The sequence below is a fragment of the Papio anubis genome, chromosome 16 (assembly GCF_008728515.1).
Source record: "Papio anubis isolate 15944 chromosome 16, Panubis1.0, whole genome shotgun sequence".
NCBI lineage: Eukaryota > Metazoa > Chordata > Mammalia > Primates > Cercopithecidae > Papio > Papio anubis.
This window is the reverse complement of record NC_044991.1, coordinates 88,995,775-89,017,520: the sequence shown is the minus strand read 5'-3', so window position 1 is coordinate 89,017,520 and position 21,746 is coordinate 88,995,775. Positions and strand designations below refer to the sequence as shown.

General features: G+C 56.5%; 1 protein-coding gene across 1 annotated transcript in view; it reads right to left on the bottom strand.

Moving 5' to 3' along the window:
- CDH4 (cadherin 4) overlaps nucleotides 1-21,746 on the bottom strand; it is a 669,406-nt gene that overhangs the window by 69,324 nt on the left and 578,336 nt on the right. Inside the window, exon 6 of the mRNA XM_021920848.2 lies at nucleotides 13,438-13,582. Within this exon, the coding sequence (XP_021776540.1) occupies nucleotides 13,438-13,582 (145 nt within the window). The remainder of the gene's footprint in view (nucleotides 1-13,437; nucleotides 13,583-21,746) is intronic.

Below are 21,746 nucleotides of genomic sequence, written 5' to 3'. Positions count from 1 at the left end.
GCTTTTGAGAATTCTTTTCTGGATGCAGAAATAGAATACACTCATGGTAACTAGCACACGCTCACTGGGAAACATTCAAAGGCAAAATGCAGAGAAGTCACCGACCGTCCCACACCCAACACACCGGCTGGAATGCTGGGGTGCAGCCCTCTCGCCAAAGGGGCCGGATCCTACCTCTTTAACACAGATGGGCTTTCTGCTGCTTCTCCTCCTTTTTAAAACCAACTTTATTATTGATCAAAGAAATGAAAGGAAGACATTTTCCACATGTCAAATGTGCAAAAGCTACTTTAAAATAATGATGGTACCTAATCGTGATGGCACAGAGAGCAGCTGGCACCTTCCATGGCCTCTGGGGGGAGGGGCGGCCTCAGCTTCTTGGAGGTGGTTTGGTTGTGCATACACAAAACCCTTCAAAATGTGCCCGCTCAGCAAATCCACTGCTAGGAGCTTATCCTAAGGAACAAATCGCAGGTGTGGAAAACCCTGGCTGTCCAAGTTGACATCGTTTCTGAGAGCAGAGTGGGGCCTGGAACACATATTTACTGAACATCCACTCTGTGCCAAGCATTGAGACCTCCATTGTGTATACCCCAGGGGCTGAAGCTCATAAACAAAATACCCCATGCCAGGGGGTGGTGTGGCCACAGCAGAACCACTGAGGGTCCTCCGGGCAGGAAACACTTGTCCCTTGACAACCTCAGGACCAGGATGCTGGCGGTGACAGGGTACCGTATAATCCCAGGCACTACGAAGATGTTCAGTATAAACACGAGCAATGACCAGACCAAATATAAAAATAGGATTCTGACCACACCTGCAGCAGCAGCCCAGGAAACTAACCTATTACATACACAAACCAGCCAGGAAGCCAGCTATCATCTACACTAACTAGCCCAGGAAACTAACCCATTACATACACTAACCAGCCAGGATGTCAGGTATCATCTACACTAACCAGTCCAGGAAGCCAACCATTATCTATACTAACTATTCAGGAAGCAAACTGGCTATCCTGCAGTAACCAGCCAGGGAAGTCCCTCACCTACACCTTAGCCAGGAGGTGGCACGTCACCTACGCTAATCAGCCAGGAAGTCAGCTCATCACCTACACTAACCAGCCAGGAAGTCAGCCCATCAACCTACACTAACCAGCCAGTAAGTCAGCCCGTCACCTACACTAACCAGCCAGGAGGTGGCAGTACTACACTAACCAGCCAGGAAGTCAGCGTCACCTACACTAACCAGCCGGGAAGTCAGTCCCGTCACCTCGCCGCCGGCAGAGTGGGTCGTCACCTACACTAACCAGCCGGAATGGCCCGTCTACACTAACCAGCCAGGAAGTCAGCACGTCACCTACACTAACCAGCCAGGAAGTCAGCACGTCACCTACACTAACCAGCCAGGAAGTCAGTCCGTCACCTACACTAACCAGCCAGGAAGTCAGTCCGTCACCTACACTAACCAGCCAGGAAGTCAGTCCATCACCTACACTAACTAGCCAGGAAGTCAGCTCACTGCCTTCCGCTGAGTGCAGCGAGGGATGCAGGGCGTCTGGGAGGGGTACCTGGCAGAGCTGTTGCGGGGCAGGGGCAGGGGTGGGAGCACAGGGAGAGGCCAGGCAGGGGTCGGGGCATGAGGTCTGGGCACACGCAGATTGAAGGTCACAAGGGTGCCTTGAATCCACTCAGGGGTGGATTAGGCAGAAAATCCTCCAGGTGTGGCACAGAGCCCTGGAAGCTCTGCTGCACAGAGGACTGGAGAGAAAGCCAGGGCCCAGGTGGGTGACAGGGCAGGAGAGCAGCCCCAGAGAGGACCATGGCCAGGGGTCAAGGGCAACAGGACAACTGCTGTGCTTGGCCGTGCCCTGGGAGGCCGCAGCGAACTCACCAGGGCTGGTTTGTCAGCGGATTCAGGAGGGAATGATGGGTGGAGATAATCGGGTTTGTCTCATAAGGGTCTGCCCGGGAAGCTGGGGCCACCTCCCCCTCAGTCCTGTCATGGGTGCCGTCCGTGCTGGTGAAAGGGCTTGGCTCTGGGAGTCGAGTGAGTGTGTCCTGGAGAGGGAGCCGCCGCGCCCCTGACCTCACTGGATCCATGGGCCCCTCGTGTCTGGAGTCCCTGAGCCACAGGGGCCGCACCAGGACCCTGGGATCTTGGGCTTGGGTCCCCATGGCTCGGGTCACAGAGCCCTCCCCAGCAATGTGTTTTCTTGCGTTTCTGGGGTCATGTGCTGAGTCCCCCACAGGCTCCAAGTGGGGGGATATTGGATGGATGGGGTTTCTGGCTGCATGGGGAGGGAAGTGGGTGAAACCAGGGGGGGTCCCCAGGCTTCTCCCCAAAGGGGACTGCATTGGTCTTCTGGGCTGCTGCGCCAAAGCACCGCAGATGGGCAGCTTGAGGCAACAGAACTGGCCCTGTCAGTTCCAGAGGCCAGGACGCGGCACCAGCACACAGGGCTCAGCGCCAGCAGCCCTGCCCTGGCCCTTCCAGCTCCTGGGGCAGGGACATCGTTCAACTTGGGTGTTCTTGGGCTTGTGGCCACGTCACTCCAGCCTCTGCCTCCACCGTCCTGGGCCCTGCCTGTGTCTTGTCCTCTTGTTAGAAGGAAAATGGTCATTGGATTCAGGGCCCACCCTGCTGGTCTCATCTTGACAAAATGTCTGCATAGAACTATTTTTGAATAAGGTCACATTCTGAAGTTCTGGATGTGAATTGCGGGGGCTCCAGTCCACCCGCCCAGGGGCTGAGCTGAAGCTGAGGCAGGCAGTGTCCGGAAACCCCCGCTGGCAAGGCTGGGAGTAGACGGCAGCCTCTTTCCATCCACGGGAGTCTCCGTGGCCCTGGGTGACTTTGGAGACCAGGGCGTGCGCAGCACTAGGGCAGCCGTCCCAGCCTCATGCTGCGAACCCTCATTTCACCTCTGGAAGCCTCGGTTCCTCCTCTGCACCTAGAGCTGCCCTGTCCCTCTGGCCTCCTTCCTGTGCTGTGAGCGGGGCTGGCTCTGGTGTCTGGGAAGGTGGGAACCTGGACCCCCATGTCCCCACTGACCCTCTCACTTCTCCAGTGACGCAGGATCTGGGCCACGCTCGAGTGCGAGCCCTGTGGGCTCCATTCCACAGAGGCTGTAAAGCTGTAGAAACTGGGTTCCCCACAGGAAAGATGCGGCCAGCAGTCCCTCAGCTGTGCCCTCTGCCGAGGTATGGTCACCCAGTGGCATCTGCACTAACCGGGGGTGCTCAGGTGAGTTCTCCTGCCCCATGGGCTTTGAGATCGAGAAGGTAACCGTCTTTGTATTTGTAGGGCTTTCTCCGGAGGCCTCTTCCCACCTCTTTCTCCCCCAGTAGACAGACGTGAATATTTCCCCACCAACGAAGCAGCGAGTCAGGACAGCGTCCCCTCCCTGGCTGCAGGTGAGGAGCAGCCTCGTCTTTCATGCGGGAGATGCTGGACACCTCCTTGTGAATCGCGCTAACAGGTAGAGGGGGAGACAGCGGAGGCTGCCAGGCTCGGCTCTTTCTTGGAATTCATGTACCAACGCTGCCATGCGCCTTAAAGGTTTAATTTCACAAGCCTTCAATTGCAGTTTAATTTGAAAACTAATTCAGCCCCATAATTGGCTTTCTGCTCAAATCACTGAGGCTAGAGATTTAAATTCTTAATATTCAGACGACTTTCAAGTATCTAGTGCCATCTGTGCATTAACCTCCGGGGAACTTCCACCGGCACAGAAATAAAATAAATAAATAAACGGGGCCCACTAATAGAATAATCTATTTAAGCAAAAACTCAGTGCTGTATAGATGAAGGTCTCTTTGACTTCATCTGCAGCATGTAGATTTCCCTGCTTTTTAATATTTTAAAATGACATTAATTTCAAAACTTATAATATAGGCCCCCACGCAGTTACGAGGGGTTAGAGGAAGTGCCGCTTCCCGATTAGAGCCCTTTTTAGTTAAAAAATCATCAGTACGGCGGTGTCTTTCCCTGGGCAGTTTGAGAAATGCTGAGAGCCTGGGTGAGTTCCCGAGCCCTGAGAGCTCGTTCTCTGGCGCTGCGGGGGACAGTAGTGGAAAACGGTCACTGGGCAGTGACGGGGCGTGAGGGGTCCAGGGGACCTGGCAGGACGGATGGCAGGCTGGCTGTCCACTGCCCTCCTGCCCTGGGCAAGATGCCTGGCCTCACTGTGGGCCTGGCAGACATCTGCCTCCCTCTGCGCCTGTGTGGACCCCAGCTGTCCATCAAGGGCCGCGCCCCCCGCCCCCCCCACCCCCAGGAGGTCCTCACGGACTCCTGTCCATTTTGCAGAACGAGTCCACCTTGAGAGCACTAGGAGCTAGCGCAGGGACACGTCTGAGGTGTCATCGAGGCTTGCGAGCTGCCCCCAGGGTCAGGCTGAGGCTGGGCTCTCCCTACAGCCTCCACGGCAAGGGTGAAGGAGGAGATGGGGTGTCTGCTCAGAACTGGAACCCGGTGGTGGAGACCAACAGCCACCTGAGTGACTCGCCAGGAGTCAAGGGAGTCGCCCAGGGCATGGAGGGGGCTGCCTGGGGGAGAGGCCAGGGCAAGACACCTGTGCAGAAGTGTCTGTGAGCTGCAGGAGGAAAGGAGCTGGCGCAGAGGGTGGGGGACAGCTCCCCGGGCTGAGGGCGCAGCCTTTGCCAGGGCCCAGGGGCAGGGAAAGGCGCTTCCCGTTCACAGTGGCCTGGGACGTTTGCTTCCCTGCCTTGCCCCAGGTGTGAGGCCTGCACCTTGAGAAGGGGATGTCTCTCTGGGTTTCTCAACTGGACAGTGGGCTACTGGAGGGTGGGGTTCATGCGTTCCCACCCGGTGCCCTCCGCAGCACCCAGCTAAGATGCCCACCTCATCCACGGAACAACACAGCCGCCCGGGACTTCTTCCTGCAGGAAACAGCCCATGCTACACACTGCCCCCTCCTCCCTCCTGCCTGATGGTGTGCGTGATGCTTGGGGGCACCACAGCCACCTCGTGACCACGTGGTGAGAACTGAGAAGCGGGGTGACCACCACGCAGGCCTCGGCCCAACGCCTTGAGGTCTCACCCCAGCCCCCGCTGGTTCAAGCTGCTGCGGTTGTGTTTTCGGTGACTTTCAGCCAAAGGCATTGCCGACACGCAGGCGGGGAAGGGGGCGGTTTGCGGAGCGGTTAGCGGGGCGTTCAGGAGCCAGTCCGTCGGCCTCTAAGTCTTGCCTTTCCCTGCTGGCTGCTGTGGGTCTTTCCTGTTACAGACGGTGCCTTCACTTCCTCCTGTTGCATGCGGGGGAAATAAAACTCGCCATTTCCTGGGGCTGTTGTGGTATTTGGTGAGCTGATTCCTATGGAGAACTTAAGAGTGGTGCCCGGCACCTGGCAGAGTGGACGAATGCCATCGGCCGCGTTTCTGGGATGACAGCACGATCGCATCTTCAGCGGAAGGCGTGTCCTTCCCACGTGGAACCTCACCAGGCCTCATTGCTGGCCCCGCCCCTGGGTGCAGAGAAGCAGGGATCATCGGTGGAGACCAGTGGAGCCCACGTCCAGTGCGGTTCTTGGGCCTAGGCAGAGTGGACAGCTGAGGCAGGTGCGGGCCTGTGAGCTTCAGGTCAGGGTGCGGCCGCAGCTATTTTTCATCTGTTGCTTGCTCTTCTCAAAAGGTCCAGTTCAAAGGAACAGAACACACCTTTTTAGACCCAAAGGCACCCGGAGGGCTGCATGTTGATCGGCAGGCAGAGAGCCCAGAGGGTCCCCCAGGCTCTTCTCTGCCCTGGGGCAAGGGTGGCTCTTTCTCAGCACAGGTCTCCACAGGTCTCAGAGTCCTCCTGCAGTTAGAAATGCCAGGATCCCTCCTGCAGCTAGAAATGCCAGGATCCTGCAGGAGGAGCCCTTGGGAAATGCAGCCTGTGGGCCATTTCTCTAGACGGGAGGGGGAAACCAGCTTTGGCTTGTAGCCAACCCTGCAGGGGCCTGGATGCCACCCGGACAGACCCCTTTAGTAGTCACTATCGTTTTCAGTGACTCCTCCTCCCCTCCCGAGAACCTGCTGGGGCCGTGCACAGAACCCAGCAGCCTTGCCTTGCACTGGGGCCCTTCTGAGGTGTTGTTTCTGCTTGTCAGGGTGTCCTGCACCTCCTCCTCCCTCCTAGACATCTCCTGGGAGCAGGCGGGTCCTTCATAAATCACCTGCCCCCAAATCCTCCTGGCAGGCCAACGTCTGGCAGCCAGACCTCAGGCATGGCCATGGTTGGCCCATCCCAGGCCAGAAAACTGCGTTGTTCAGACATGGCTGATTTGGAATTTGTGATAATTCAGAAATATGAGTATCTGAGGTGTAGTTCAGCCCTCAGGGAAGACCGGGCCTGCCAGGCAGACCAGCAGGGTGACCGGGCAAGGACCCCGCGGACCTCAGTGCTCTAAGGAAGCTGGAACACAGGCGGTTTTCAAAGTTGTCTTGTATTTATTGAGAGGTTTGAGTTGACAAAATTACCTTGGTGGAGTCAGGAAAATGAACTGGTGCTTTGAGCCAGAATGTATTATTAAGTTGCTGTTAATAGGAAGGAGTTGCAGCTGCGGATAATAAGGACACTGTCAATGACAGCGTCGCAGCTGGGAGCCACACGGACGCCCACCCCTGACCTTCCCCATCCACGAGGTGCGCACTGTCCTTGTTCTTTTACTGAAGATGTGTGAGGCAGCGGGAAGGAGCTTGCCCAGTGCCACACCAGGGCCATGCTATGGTCACGTGGCACTGCCGTGGACAGCGTGGCAGAACCCCTGCCTGCCGAGGAGGGGGCTGAGTACAGGCAGTGCCGTGTGCACGTTCCCACCCTGACAGAGGGACGCAGGTGAAGGCCAGGGCGTGACCACCTCACACCGTCCACGAAGCCATCCCTCCACCCGGCAGTGAAGCTGGCTGCGAGGCTACGGTCATCCTGTGGCATTGGCAGGAGACACACAGAACCTAGGACCAGACCCACACAAATGTACCCAACGGATGCCCTACAAAGATGTCAAAGCAAAATTCACTGGAGGGAGGATGCCTTTCAATGCATGGCACTGGGGCAGTCATGGAAAATACGGAGAGGAGCAAAAAATGCACCTCGATCTACATCTCGCATGTTATATAAAAATTAACTCACAATGAATCGTGGACCTAATGTAAACTACAAACCTAAACAACTTTTAGAAAACCCAGAGGAGAGCCCTTTCAGAACCTAGGGCTTGATGAAGAGCTCTCAGAGCTGACACCGAAGCCTGCTCCATGGGAGGAAGCATGGAGGATAAATTGGACTTCCTTCAAATTAAACACTTTCACTCGCAGAGACCCTGGGAGGAAGAGGGAAGACAAGTTACTGAGTGGGAGAAATATTTGCAAACCACATATCCGACAAAGGACTTGTATCTAGAATATGCAAAGAATTCTGAAAACTCAACAGTAAAAGAAGAGCATAGTAGGAAATGGATGAAAGCCATGAAGAGACGTTTCCCTGAAGAGGACACACAGATGCCAACAGACACAGGAAGACACACTCGGCACCATTCGTCAGAGGGAAAACACATTGAAACCACGAGGTGCCACCACGCACCTCTCGGAATGGCTAATGCTGAAAGTGATGACAACACATGCTGGTGAGGATGCCGAGAGTCTGGGTCTCTCGGGAGGGTGGGATGAGGGTGCGACGGGACAGCCCCTCTGGCAGAGAACATGGAAGTTCCCTACAAAACAAACGCCCGCTCCCGAGATGACCCCACAGTTGCATTCTCGGGCATTCATTCTAGAGAAATGGAAACACATGCTCACACGAGACCCCGTGCAGGAACAGGTGCTCAGAGCAGCTCAGTTAATCACGGCCCGGAGTGGAAACCGCCCAGCGTTCATCAATCCGGGATGGCTCACAAGCTGCGGTATACCCAGGCCACAGAATTCTACACCATAGAAAGGAACGAGCTATGGATACGAACTGGCTGTATATCCAGAGAACGATGCTGCAGGAAAACAGCCAGTCCCGAAAGGGAACACACAGCTGTGATTCCATTTCTATAGTATCCTCGGAATGACAAAACTACAGAGATGAAAAGAGAGTCACGGTTGCCACAGGTTAGGGCTGATGGGAGGCACACAGACAGACACACATGCAGACACAGACATACACACAGAAACACACATAGACACACAGACACACAGAAACAGAGACACACACACAGAGATACACATAGACACAGACACACACACACAGACACAGACACACATGCAGACAGACAGACACAGACACAGAGACACACAGACACAGACACACACACAGACACAGACACAGACACACAGATGCAGACACAGCACACATGCAGACACAGAGACACAGACACACAGACACAGAGACACACACACAGACACATAGATACACACACAGACACAGAGACACACACACAGACACAGACAGACACATGCGGACACACAGACACACACACACACAGAGACAGAGACACACACATGGAAACAGAGACACACACAGACACAGACACACACACACACACACACAGACAGACACATAGACACACACACAGACACAGAGATACACAGACACAGATATACATACAGGGACACATAGACACAGACACACACACAGACGCAGAGACACACACACAGACTTAGAGACAATAGACACAGAGAGACACACAGCCAGACAGATGCACACAGACACTCTATATTTACCCAAATGAATGCAGGTCAGTCTGGTGGGATGTGAGTAGGGGCTGTGGCTTGCACGGGTCAAGCCTACAATCCCCTGCACTGTGGTTCTGCAAGATATCGCCCTGGCGGGAGGCTGGCTGAAAGGCTCACAGGATCCGTCTGTCTTATTCCTACAACTGCACGTGACTCTACAATTATCTCAAAATAAAAATATTTTTTGAGAAGACATTTCTTCCAGTGAAATCCCATCAGGAAGCCCAACACAGCAGACGAAAGTGGCGAAGGCTGGGTGGACAGAGTGAGGGCTGGGAAGCCAGACCCCAGCCTCCTGCCCATGGGGGCCCCCAGTCACCTCTGTAGGCCTCAGGTCCCGCTGGAAACTGGGCAAAAATCCTCGGCCCTCCCGTCATTTCAGGTAGACCTTGTTTTTTCGTTGGAGGGAATGCTGATTTTGGTTCCATTTTCTGGGGAACTTGAAATAAACAAACATTGATTTCCTCATGGAAAACGTCTGTGGTACAGGTCTGTGGATCACTCAGCAGGGCCTTCTCCCGCCTTCGGAACTCAGCAGGCTTAGGGTCACTTTGCAGCCCAGGCTGATGGCCTCGGTGGGAATGCCCACTTCCTGGAGGCCCGTCTTACTCGATGGCGAACGCACACGTGCCGCCCACAATCCCAGACAGCCCGGAACGCATGGAGATGGAGGGTGTCCCCTGGCTGTGTGCCACAGGCTGCCACCCTCTGCCCCGGGGAGGCGTACGGACGCAGGGGCAGGGCAGTGAGACCCGCGAGAACCTGCCCTGGGACTTTCGCGGGGACTCTTGGTAAAGACGCGCTCTCCTCACCTCGGGGCTGTCCAGCTGCTGAGGAACAAGCTTTCGGCCTCCAAGGCCATGGAGGCTGCAGCAGAGAGGATCTCTCGGAGGAGAAAGGAGGGTGGGGATGAAAACCGGCAGGGAGACTCTGGAAACACATCTCAGCCAGGGGCGCTGCCACACCTGGCACTGCCAGCCCCGCCTGCACTTCCCAGTTACGGTCCCCTTGCTCTGGGAGCCCCTGGGATGGGCTCTGCATCCTGTTGACTAACAAGGCATCTCACTCTGTACCCCAACCACAAAAGGGCCTGCCGTGGCACCTGCCACACCCTCTGAACCCAGCAGAGCAGGTCAGCAGTGCCCCAGGGGATTTCATGAAGTCGGGGGGCTGGGAAAGAGTGTGGGGTGCACACAGGACCCTTGTGGATCCCGGGGGAGCTGGGGAAGAATGTGGGGTACATGAAGGATCCTTGTGGATTCCAGGGGCCTGGGGAAGAGTATGGGGTGCACACAGAACCCTTGTGGATTCTAGGGGGCTGGGGAAGAGTGTGAGATGCACACAGGACTCTTGTGGATCCCAGGGGTCTGGAGAGGAGTGTGGGGGGCACACAGGACCCTCATGGATCCCAGGCCTGTACTGGCGAGCTCATGTCCCCAGACGAACTCCCCAAGCCTTCCAAGTTCCTCTGGAGCTGAGTCAATATTTAACCCATCTTTCCATTTGTTTTCCATTAGAACGCGCATCTGAAACCCTTCATTAGCCTGTCCTTCCAGAGAATAATGACTAATTTCTGGCGGTAGTTTTTCCTTATCCCACAAAGGCACTGTGTAGAACCCTTCCATTATTGTAATTTACTGATGGAAGAGAAGAAATTGTAGAGATGATTTCCAAGTCCTGGAAAGACCGCCACTGAGAGAAGCAAGCCATGCTTTGTGTGGACTCCATCTCTCCCCGCCCTTGCCCGGGGTGACCGAGGTGGACTTGACAGCATCACCTCCAGCTCCGTCCTGGCCTTTGCACAAAGACAGCTTATTCTGGGACCAGAAACAGACTCCCGATCCCCCAGGGGCTCTGAGAGTCCGTGGACATTTCACTCAACACAGTCCTGGAAAAGCTCAGGAGTGGTGGGAAGAAGGGCTGACATGGACTTCTGAGGCCACGGCTCCACAATTTGCTCAGTTATCTTAATGAGCAAAGCCAGTTGTGCTTTTGGAAAGACTTTCGCTATTGATTTTTTTAAAAGTAAGACATGGGAGGTTTGATTTGTGATAGAAAGGACAGGAAAATCCAGGCGCCTTTAAATAGCATCCTGGGTCTCCAGGAGAGAGGCCAGTGGTGTCTGTGTGAGGAGCGTGCCTGGCCTGCTGCCCACTCCTCCACATCCGCACCCTCGCAAGGGGCTCCCATGTCCTCATCCGTTTTCTTTGGCTGCCTGGAGCTGATCTGCTCACCCACTGCCTGCCCCTCAAGGGATGGCTGAGGACCAGCTGCCCATGGTTCCAGTGAGATAATGTCACATTCAGTCCCTTTGGTGACACTGGACACACCCGTATCTCATAATCCTGAAAGACAACCAATCAACCTTGGTCACCCCTGTTCACACTGCAGCCCTGGGGAATTGAATAGCCTTAATTCACCCTGTTCACATATGTCATAGCCTAGAGACCAATGGCATAATTCACCTGTTCACACACACGCAGCCCTGAGAGACCAGCAGCGCCAATTCACCATTCACACTGTTGCAGCCCTGGGGGCAGGACCAATAGCAGCGCATATTCACCCTGGTCTGCACTGCAGCCCTGGAGGCCCGGACAAAGTGCGCCAAAATTCACCTGTTCACACACAAGCCTGGTAGGACAAGTCATAATTCACCCTGTTCACACTGCATGCAGCCCTGGTAGGACCAAGTGTGCAATTCACCCTGTTCACACTGCAGCCCTGGGGCGGACCAAGTGTGCAATTCACCCTGTTCACACCGCAGCCCTGGGGAGGGGGCCCAAGCAGCATAATTCACCCTGTTCACACTGCAGCCCTGGGGGACCAAGCGCGCAATTCACCCTGTTCACACTGCAGCCCTGGGGCGGACCAAGCGCGCAATTCACCCTGGTCACACTGCAGCCCTGGGGCTGGTTCATGGCGCAATTCACCTATGGTCACACACTGCAGCCCTGGGGTGGACTGAGCACGCAATTCACCCTGTTCACACTGCAGCCCTGGGGCGGACCAAGTGTGCAATTCACCCTGTTCACACTGCAGCCCTGGGGCGGACCGGCGTGCAATTCACCCTGTTCACACTGCAGCCCTGGGGTGGACCAGGCGTGCAATTCACCCTGTTCTGCACAGCCCCTGAGGCGGACCGAGCATACAGTGCCCTGTTCACCTGCAGCCCTGGAAGTAGGACCATGCAGCCACCTCTGCGAGCAGGCGTGATAAAGGCCTGCCTTCCTGTCCCAGAGCCGGGATGCTGCTCACCCCTCCCTGGGGGCCTGCAAGGGTGTGTCGTGCCCCTGGGAGCTGGCCCTGGCTCTGGGCTCCATGTGCTCCGGATTTCAATGCAGAAACAGCCCCACTCCCATTGCCCGGCTTCCAGCTTCTGGCAGAGCCGGAAGCCGTCACTTGCCGGGCACTGGCCAGGGGTGCGGCTGCTGATGAAAATACAGGACACCCATTGAACTCGCAGTTCATATCAGCAAGGATTACTCTCTTGGTGCAAGTCCGCCCTACATGGTGCTTGGGCCACACTTCAGAGTGCTTTGCTGTCTCTCTGAACTTCACATTTACTTGCTGTCCTGTACTTTAGGGGCAACCCCAGCAGAGGTCTCCTCAGTGATCTCCCCTCCCCCCACCCAACCCAAGCCAGGCAAAGGTTTGTCCCGAAGAGGACCCCTCTCCACTCCCCACGCAGGAGGCAGCCACAGTGGGGAGGCTGCTCCCCCCCCACAGAAGGCCCCTGGGGTTTGTTAACCCACAGACCTGGGCCACCTGCGGCATCTGGATGAGCAGGTGGAGGCTGTGCCAGCCCTGCGGGGATGTGGACACCCAGGTTCCAACCCGTGTGTGCCCTGAGGCTGGAAGGTTCTGCAGGAGCTTCTCAGAGTCACCCCTTAAGTTCTGGATTTGTTTTTCACTCATTCATTTGTTCTGCAGATGCCCATCAAGGGCCTGCAATGCCAGGTCCTGGGCTGGACCCTCGATTACTGAGGGCCTAAGCCTCCTCACTGCTGGTGGGGGTCTCCCACTTCTTGGCAGTCACAGAGGGCAGAGATGCAAGACATGACGCACTCAGCTGGGGTCCCACACATGAAAAAGCGGGCACTGCCACCTGTGCCAGAGTGAAGTGTCGGGGGACAGGCTCTTAGGTCAGCTCTGAGGGGAACAGATGGCCTCAGTCACATGGGATCACCTCTGCGGGGGGAGTCTGGGCCTCTCTCGCTTCCCGTTTTGACTGGAACCAAATCTTACGTGTAGCCGGGAGGTCTCCAGTGGCCTCAGTCCTCTCACCTCATTGCCTCCCCAGGGCCCTGGCATGTGTACCTTGCTCCCCTAGCCTCTCCGCCTGCCCAGGAGCCCACCCCAGCCCCACTCTGGGAGCTGCTCCACCTCAGGCTTCAACTCCTAGCCCACACGCCAGCTCCACAGAGGGGCTTGCCCGGGCCCACCACTGTCCCAGGACTCCCAGTTCCCGGGTTTCCTTCCCAGCCTGTCGGCCCTGCTGTGGCTGCAATCGCTTCTCCCCTGTGCTCTGCACCTCCCTTGACCCTGAAGCCTTTGAGAGCAGGGGCTTTGGTGGACGCCTGCTGCACGCCTGTGTTTGCACCCAAGTCCCGTGGCACCATCCTGGTGGCGGGGGCTGAGCAGCCCTCCCCAGCCCTCGGGGCCTGTGCTGTGCCCGCAGAGCCCACAGGGTCTCCAGCAAGCAAACGCTAAAGGCCTCACCTGGCTTGGAGCCCTCGTCCACGGAGCCGTTGTAGACCTGGTTGATGAACTCGGGGCGGTTGTCATTCATGTCGATGACGTAGATGTACAGGTCGATGGGGTTCTCCACCTTGTTGCCGTTCATGTCCACAGCGTGGGCTCGGAGCTGGAAAGCAGCACAGACACATCAGGGCCCGGTGGCGGGTGGGCACCCCCACTCAGCTGAGAGCGGCCCGGGACCTGTGGTGCTGAGGTGGGAGGCTGATGGCAGAGGCAGGTTAGCTATAGGGACCGGGGGGCTTTGGGCACGTGGTGCAATTCTCCGAGCCTCAGCTCTCTCCTCCACAGAAACGGGGTCGGGAGAGTGCAGAGTGGAGCAACGCGCAGAGCTGGAAGCCAGCATAACTCCCCACACCCCATGGTCAGGCCCACCCAGGACCTCCCACGCCTGTCCGACTGTTCTGTGAGCCACCGACTGTTCTGATCAGATGTCTGGAGCAAGACAGGTGTCCCTTGGATGGGGTCATGTCCACCCAAAGTGGCAACAGAAAAGGCATTTGTGCCTAACTGGGTAGGGGGCTTAACTCCCACTACTGTGGGGTTAGTCCCCAGGAGAGATGGGGAGGAGACAGGCCAGGGTGTGCAGAGAGGTCAGAGCTGGAGCTGGGAATTGGGTCCATTTGGGTGTCCACTGAGAGTTCAGCCTGGACAAGTTCCAGGCTCCTCTGCATCTGCATGCCCTGTCAGCTCTTGGACATAGCAGGGGAACATGGGTGGTGGGGGGATCCATGCAGAGGCGGGGCTGGGAGGCCAGTGTGGAGCTCCCAGGAATGTCACAGGAACCGCCTTCAAGGTGAAAAGGGAAGAGCTGAACCTGGGCTGGAAGGTTCTGCAGGAGCTTCTCAGAGTCACCCCTTAAGTTCTGGATTTGTTCTTTCATTCGTTTGTTCTGCAGATGCCCATCAAGGGCCTGCAATGCCAGGTGCTGGGCTGGACCCTAGATTACTGTGCACTGAAGGCAGTGTGGCTGCCCTGGAGCTTCCAACCGACGGACAATGGACACCAGGGAGAGAAGAAGCCATCAGTGGGTGTGGTGGCCGCCAGGGAGGCCTCTCAGAGGAAGGGCTGCTTGAGCTGAGACCTCAAGAACAGGCTAAGGCAGAGGACACGGAGAGGCTGGGCACTGCCGCAGGCAAGGGGGCTGCTGAGGGGTTGCCGGAGAATGGAAAGGGTATGTCTGAGGCCTCTCCACCCAGAGCTGGACGGTCACCCAGAGGTGTCCTCAGCTCACATCTTTCTACCAAAACCCCACATCACGCTTGAAGTTGGACACAACACACCTCACTCAAGGTATTTGCAGCAAAACGTCATCAAGCCCAGGGTGGCTGGGAGAGGAGCCCCATGCCGGACGGGTCTCCACATCATCCCCTTGGTGGCCTGCCTCACATGGCCGCTCCCACTCCCACGACCTCGGGGGAACGGGGTGGACCCTGCATTCCACGCCTGCCCCAGGGAAACCCGGGAGCTAACTGTGTCCATGCCCGCACCAGTGTTTTGGTTGGGTTCCAACAATCCAGAGTGGAATTTTACCCGCTACGTGGCATGTTTAAGGAAGATCTAGAGGCTGGCTTTACCCAAAGAGGCAATCTGTCCTGTAGTAAGGAGACAAACTAGGCCTGACTCCTGGAGGAACTGCAGACTGCCACGCGAGATGTGACCACACGCACGCTGAGTCAGCTTTACGTATCCTGTTTAAACAGCCTGAAGTGGTGTGTGGTTGTCGTATCCGGCTGCCCCCACCCCGTCACGGGCAGACTCCTCCATCCCCGAGCCATTTGCAGCTCCGTCCTGCTGTAGGACACGCTTCCCACACGCCCAAAGGTCACAAGGCCTCGGGAAAAAAGTAATTCTGAGCTAAAATTAAAGTTATTATTTCCCAACTAAAGCAGTTCCAGGTGCTATCTGGAGCAGCAGGAGCAGCGCGAGTGCAGATAACAAGGAAATACGGCCTCTGCCCGTGGCCTGTGTCCTCCTTGTCCCACGCTCCTGTTGGAAATCTCCCCTGCCCATCTCTCAGGCTGGGCACACCCAGGGCGGGCCTGAGAGAGGTGATCTCGCCGTGGCAGTGGAGGAAACAGGCAAACATGGGTGGAGGAATCCTCCGAGCATTCTGTAACTTGCAAATCCAAGTGTCAGGCACAGCGCATTTCCTCCAACATTTTGAATAGGACATTTTTCTATCCTCGTTCTGGGAGACAAGATTAGAAAATATTAATATGTGGGTATGGTCTGGCCTCGGGCTGGGAAGCCGCTTGGGGGAAATGTGGCTGTTGACAGATGAATGTCCAGATGTATGTGGGATCTAATTCTCCCGCCTCTTGGCTGTTCTCTCTTCTTTGTATCTTTTTTTTTGAGACAGAGTCTCACTCTGTCGCCCAGGCTGGAGTGCAGTGGTGCAATCTCGGCTCACTGCAAGCTCCGCCTCCCGGGCTCTCGCCATTCTCCTGCCTCAGCCTCCTGAGTAGCTAGAACTGCAGGCGCCCGCCACCTCGCCCGGCTATTTTTTTTGTATTTTTAGTAGAGATGGGGTTTCACCGTGTTAGCCAGGATGGTCTCGATCTTCTGACCTCGTGATCCGCCCGCCTCAGCCTCCCAAAGTGCTGGGATTACAGGCATGAGCCACCGCGCCTGGCCTCTTCTTCGTATCTTAATTGTGGGTGCAGGTTCCCTCCAAGGAGTATGGAACGGGGAAGAGTCCATGGGGGCCCTTGGAAGTGGCGGAGGGGTGCAGGTGTTGGAGACTTTCTTCATCGGTGACATCGGCAGCCAACACGCACGGTGTGTTTGCTCAGGGCCAGGCAGTGCTATAAGAACCTGATACACGCTAACTCCAGTTTCCATCAGAATCTGTGAGATTGGCATTGTCTTGGTCCCTATCTTACAGAGGAGGAAACTGAGGCTCAGGAAGCTGAGAAAGCTTTCGGAAGATGACAGCATGTCGCTGGGTGAGCTAGTGTGTCCAACCGATGGAATCCTTCAAGGAATCTTCTGGAGCATCGCCCTGCAAAGCCAGCAGTGAGCACTCATGCGTGTTGTGTGTTTGAATGTTTACAGGCTGGTTTTAGGGTGACATGTGTCACAGTCTTCAGCATACTCAGGCTGGGGATGCGTCCTCCCCACCCTCAGCCCACAGAGCTGGGTGGAAAATGGAACAGGATCCAAGGACACTGGGGAGGCAGGAAGAACTCTAAGATGGCCCCAAGGATGTCAGGCCCTGGTCCCAGATGTGAAGATAGATGTGTTCCCTCCCCACTGGGCTACGTTTTTGACCTTAAGACAGGGCTGGGTAGGCGCCATCCAACCACACGGGCCTTCGAAAGCTGAGCGTTCCCCAGCTGCAGGCAGGAGAGAGGGGCATGCGGGCATCCTATGCACCTCACTGGCTGACAGTGGAGGGGACACGTGCCGGGGATGCAGGTGCCCTTCAGGGGGTGGCTGTGGCCCCCTGAACAGCCGGCAAGGACATGGAGACCTCAGTCCTGCAACCACAAGGATCTGGACCTGCTGCAGCCCCAGTGAGCCTGGAAGCAGGTCCTCCCCAGGGCTGGGGGAGTGCCCAGGCTGGCTGGCGCTTTGATTTTGGCCTGGTGAGACCCTGAGCAGAAACACAAGCCAAGCCCATCTTGACTTCTGACCTATAGCACGGTGAACTCATAGGGCGTGGTTTCAGCCACTAAGTTTGTGCTGATGTGTTACACAGTGCAGAGAACTAACACGCCCCTGCTGGCTGGCACAGCTGCCCTCAAAGACCCTGGTGAGCATCCTACAAGGTGGAAATCCAGAGTTGGATTCACAGTGGAGTCTGATGAGGACTGCGATGCCTGCAGGGAGGGGCTTCCTTCTCCAGGGAAGGGCAGGAAGGCCGGGCATCCCCAAGGCCTCCATCTTGGTAAGACAGAGAGATTAGCTACACGTGGAGCTCGAGGGCTTCATTCCAGAATTTGGCAGATGATGCAGTTTCTTCTCCAGTCTGGGCCCTGCATCTCCTGCTGACTCTGCCGTCCCTACAAGGGTGAGGAGGCTGGAGCCTGGCCAGATCTCAGGGCTCACCATTCCTCACCTTGAAAATGGGAAATGAGGATGATAAAAACTGATGATCTCCACGAGCTTGCTCCTAGAACCTGGTGTGCAGGAGGCACTGAGAGACGCTGGCAATGTGGGATGACTGCATTTCTCATCTTCAAAGTGGGGAGAAAACTATGAAGCCTCAGGGCTGAGGCAGGAAACAGACAGGAACATGGGCCGGTGGCTCACGCCTGCAATCCCAGCACTTTGGGAGGCATAGTTGGAGACCAGCCTGGCTAACATGGCAAAACCCCGTCTCTACTAAAAATACAGAAAAATTAGCTGGGCGTGGTGGCAGGTGCCTGTAGTTCCAGCTACCTGGGAGGCGGAGGCAGGAGAATCGCTTGAACCTGTGAGGTGGAGGTTGCAGTGAGCCGAGATAGTACCACTGCACTCCAGCCTGGCTGACGAAGTGAGACTCTGTCTCAAAAATAAAAAAATAAAAAAATCCCAGCTACTTGGGAGGCTGAGGTGGGAGGATTGCTTGAGCCTGGGAGGTTGAAGCTGCAGTGAGCTGAGATTGTGCCACTGCATTCCAGCCTGAGTGACAGAGCGAGACCCTGTCTCAAAAAAACAAAAGAAAAACAAAAGAAGGGAAGGGAACGTGTGTGCAAAAGTGTCTGCACAGTGACAAGCCACGAGGGTGGCTGGGGCAGGTGGGTCTGACTTTTCCCCAGCAGCTCCCCCCAACCCCGGCCTGGGCTCCTTCATCTTCCTCCACGGCCAGCTCAGGTGGGGAGTGCGGGGGGCCTCAGGGCATCCGTGGTGAGGGACAGGAGTCTTCGGGGGCACCTCAGCTTCCCCTGCAGGTGTGGGACCCAGGTTCCTGGTCCCCACCAGCCTGTGACCCCCATCTTTCTGGGGGTTTGCTGCAGGACCATCTACAGAGGCACCACGCCTTTCCTGGGTAGAGCCTGGTGCTGAGCAAGGCTCTGCATATGCATCAGGCAGAAAGAATAAACAGATGAATGGAGATGTGTGACGTGGTTTGGATGTTCTGTCCCCTCCAGATCTCATGCTGAAATGTGCCCTCCAGTGTTGGAGGTGGGCCTGGTGGGAGGTGTTTGGGTCATGGGGGTGGATCCCTTGTCAACGGCTCGGTGCTGCCCTTGTGGTAATGTATGAGTTCCTGCTCTGAGTGCACTCCACGGCTCGTTGTTTAAAGAGCTTGGCACCTCCGTTCCTCTCTCTCTCTTACTCCTGCCATGTGGGACGTCTGCTCCCCTTCGCTTTCTCCCATGAGTGGAAGCTTCCTGAGGCCTCCCCAGAAGCAGATGCCAGGGCCACACTTCCTGTACAGCCTGCAGAACCGTGAGTCAAATAAACCTCTTTTCTCTCTATATTACGCAGCCTCAGGTATTTCTTTACAGCAATACGAAAGGGCTAACACAGCATGTTTGCACCACATGTTTACACAGCGTGTTTGCACCACATGTTTACACAGCGTGTTTGCACCACATGTTTACACAGTGTGTTTGCACCACATGTTTACACAGTGTGTTTGCATGGCATGGCAGGAGATGGTGGGGGCGCTGGATTCCTCCCCAGTGCCAGCCACTGTCTCTGCACATGGTGGGTTGAAAATTTCTACCTGTGCATGAGAGGAGGGCCTTGGGAATGAATCACAGAGGGGTGGGTGACCCAGATCCCTGCAGTGCCCATTCCAACCTCTGGCCCTGCACACCTGGACCCCTGCTGTGGGCAGAGCTCCCAGGCTGGGTTGCAGGCTCTGCCTCAGGCTTCAAGGTGCATGGAGGGGGCACTGTCCAGCGGTGGCCCTGGAGGTCCCTGCCCCCTAGCCGTGCTGTGTGCAGAGGTAGCTGAGCCCTGAAACCTTTTCTGGGGAGTCGGTGGAAATGCCAAGGCTGCCTCTGGTGAGAATCCACAGAGGAGAAACAGCTCATCGGGGATGCTGCAGGGAGGGCCAGCTCTGAGCTCCAGATTTCCAGGAGGAATTATAAGATGAAATGGAAGGAGGAGGCCTCCTGCTGGTGCAGGTCACCCAGGAATCACTGTGCATTCAGCAAGCGCTGGGCCCTGAGTCCTCCTGCAACAGGCACCTGGCAGCCCTACAGCACTCCTGGTGCCCCTCAGATGCCCCAGCCAGCACCCACAGGCTGCATCTGCGATGCCACACCAGGGAGAAGTGGGCTGACCCAGCTCTGAGTCTGCCTTGGTTAAAAAAACAAGACAGAGGCCGGGCGCGGTGGCTCAAGCCTGTAATCCCAGCACTTTGGGAGGCCGAGACGGGCGGATCACGAGGTCAGGAGATCGAGACCATCCTGGCTAACACGGTGAAACCCCGTCTCTACTAAAAAATACAAAAAAAAAAAAAAACTAGCCGGGCGAGGTGGCGGGCGCCTGTAGTCCCAGCTACTCGGGAGGCTGAGGCAGGAGAATGGCGTAAACCCAGGAGGCGGAGCTTGCAGTGAGCTGAGATCGCGCCACTGCACTCCAGCCTGGGCGGCAGAGCGAGACTCTGTCTCAAAAAAAAAAAAAAAAAAAAAAACAAGACAGAAACGTGTCAGGAATTCACAGAGCTGAAGGACTGGCTCTTTTTTTTTTTTTTTTTTTTTTGTCAGAGACAGAGACTTGGCTCTGTCTCTGACTCTGTCTCTCACGGTCAGTCTCTCTATTCCTGTCTCTATGTCTCCGTCTCTGTATTTTCTGTGTCTCTCTTCTCTGTCTCCTATGTCTCTCTCTGTGTCTCTGTCTCCCTCTCTGTCTCTGTATCTCTATCTCTGTGTGCATGCATCTGTGTCTCTCCCTAAGTCCTTGGTCTGTAGCTATTTCTTGGCAGTAAGGGCTGTTGAGTTCCGATTCCTGAGCCTGTTGTAGACGCGTGTTGACGGCAGCCCAAAGCCCGTTGTGGGAGCCAGCGGCCATGCTGAGGGCCTGTCTCTTGCTGCACAGTCTGTGGGCATCAGCTGGAGTCTCTGGTTGGTTCTGTGGTTCTGCCCCGGCCACTCCTGGAGGGCCCAGCACACGAGGCCCAGGCACTGTCAAACAGGTCTCCCCAGCACCCAGCCAAGGTGTGAGCCTTCCCAGGAGGCAGCCGTGAGGGACTGATAAGGCCCCAGTGCAGATGGGGGTTAGGGCAGCCACCTCCCAAGTGGGCTCCCCAGGATCCATCCAGCTCCTCCCCTGCTTCAGACGGTGCCTCAGGGGCTGTCAGGGAGGCCCCTGTGGCCAAACAGCAAAACCGACCTTCTCCCATCAACACCCTCCCTTCTCTGAATGCTTAGTGAGTCCCCCGAAGACCAGGCTCTGTTCTTGGCCCTGAGATCTGCCATGGACAAGCCGGAGGATTCCCTGCCCCTGTGCAGCCTCCTTCTAGTGTGAGATGGAAAGAACGAACCCCAAAACAAATAGCTGCAGACGTGAGAAGCTGCAGGGTTGGGCCCTGTTCGGTGCCACTGGCTGAAGCCCAGCGAAGGTAGAGCTGAGCAAGGTGACACTGCCAGGCAGGGCTGAGTCTTCCATGGTTGTTCCCCAGTTACTACGGAGGAGCACACGGCCCTGACAGCACGGGCTTGTGCTGAACGCCTCACCCGGGTTAACCCTGGAGTCCTCAGAACAAGCCCATGAGGAGGAACAGGGACTGAGGCCAGGAGAGGCGACATCATTTGCCCAAGAGCTCACACCTGGCCAGGGGCAGGTCTGGGTGTGACCCTCGCGATCTAGCTCCAGCCTGTTCTGCGCTGCTGGTGCAGCCTTCACCTACACACGATGGACAGCCCTGGACCCTGAGGTGGAGGGATGTGCACCTGCCGCTGCTTTCACCGCGGCCCAGGCCCCCTCCTCTCAGTCAGGGTCAGTTCGGCCCAGGAGGAGAAGGCCCGCCCCCCGGAAGCTGAGGCCGCAGCCCCACCTCTTTCCGTGCACAGCCCGCGACAGGGAACCAGCGCGGTTCTCCTTTCAGAGGCTCTTGCTGCCACGAGAGACGTCGGAGGAAATGAAAAGCCTGCAGGACGCATGTCCCAGCCTGGAGAGGGTGGGAGGGACAATGGGCCGTGCTTCAGAGAAAGGGGCCAAGGGCAGCATGAGGGGCCCCGAGGGAGCATTGCAGCTCCCTGACTCCCTGCCCCGCAGAGCCGTCCAAAGCAGACCAGCTGGATGGAGGCCTTCTAGACCAGTGGTTCTCCCAGTGTGGGCCCAGGCCTGACTTGCATCCTGGGGAGTGTGTGAAATGCAGTTTCCCAGGT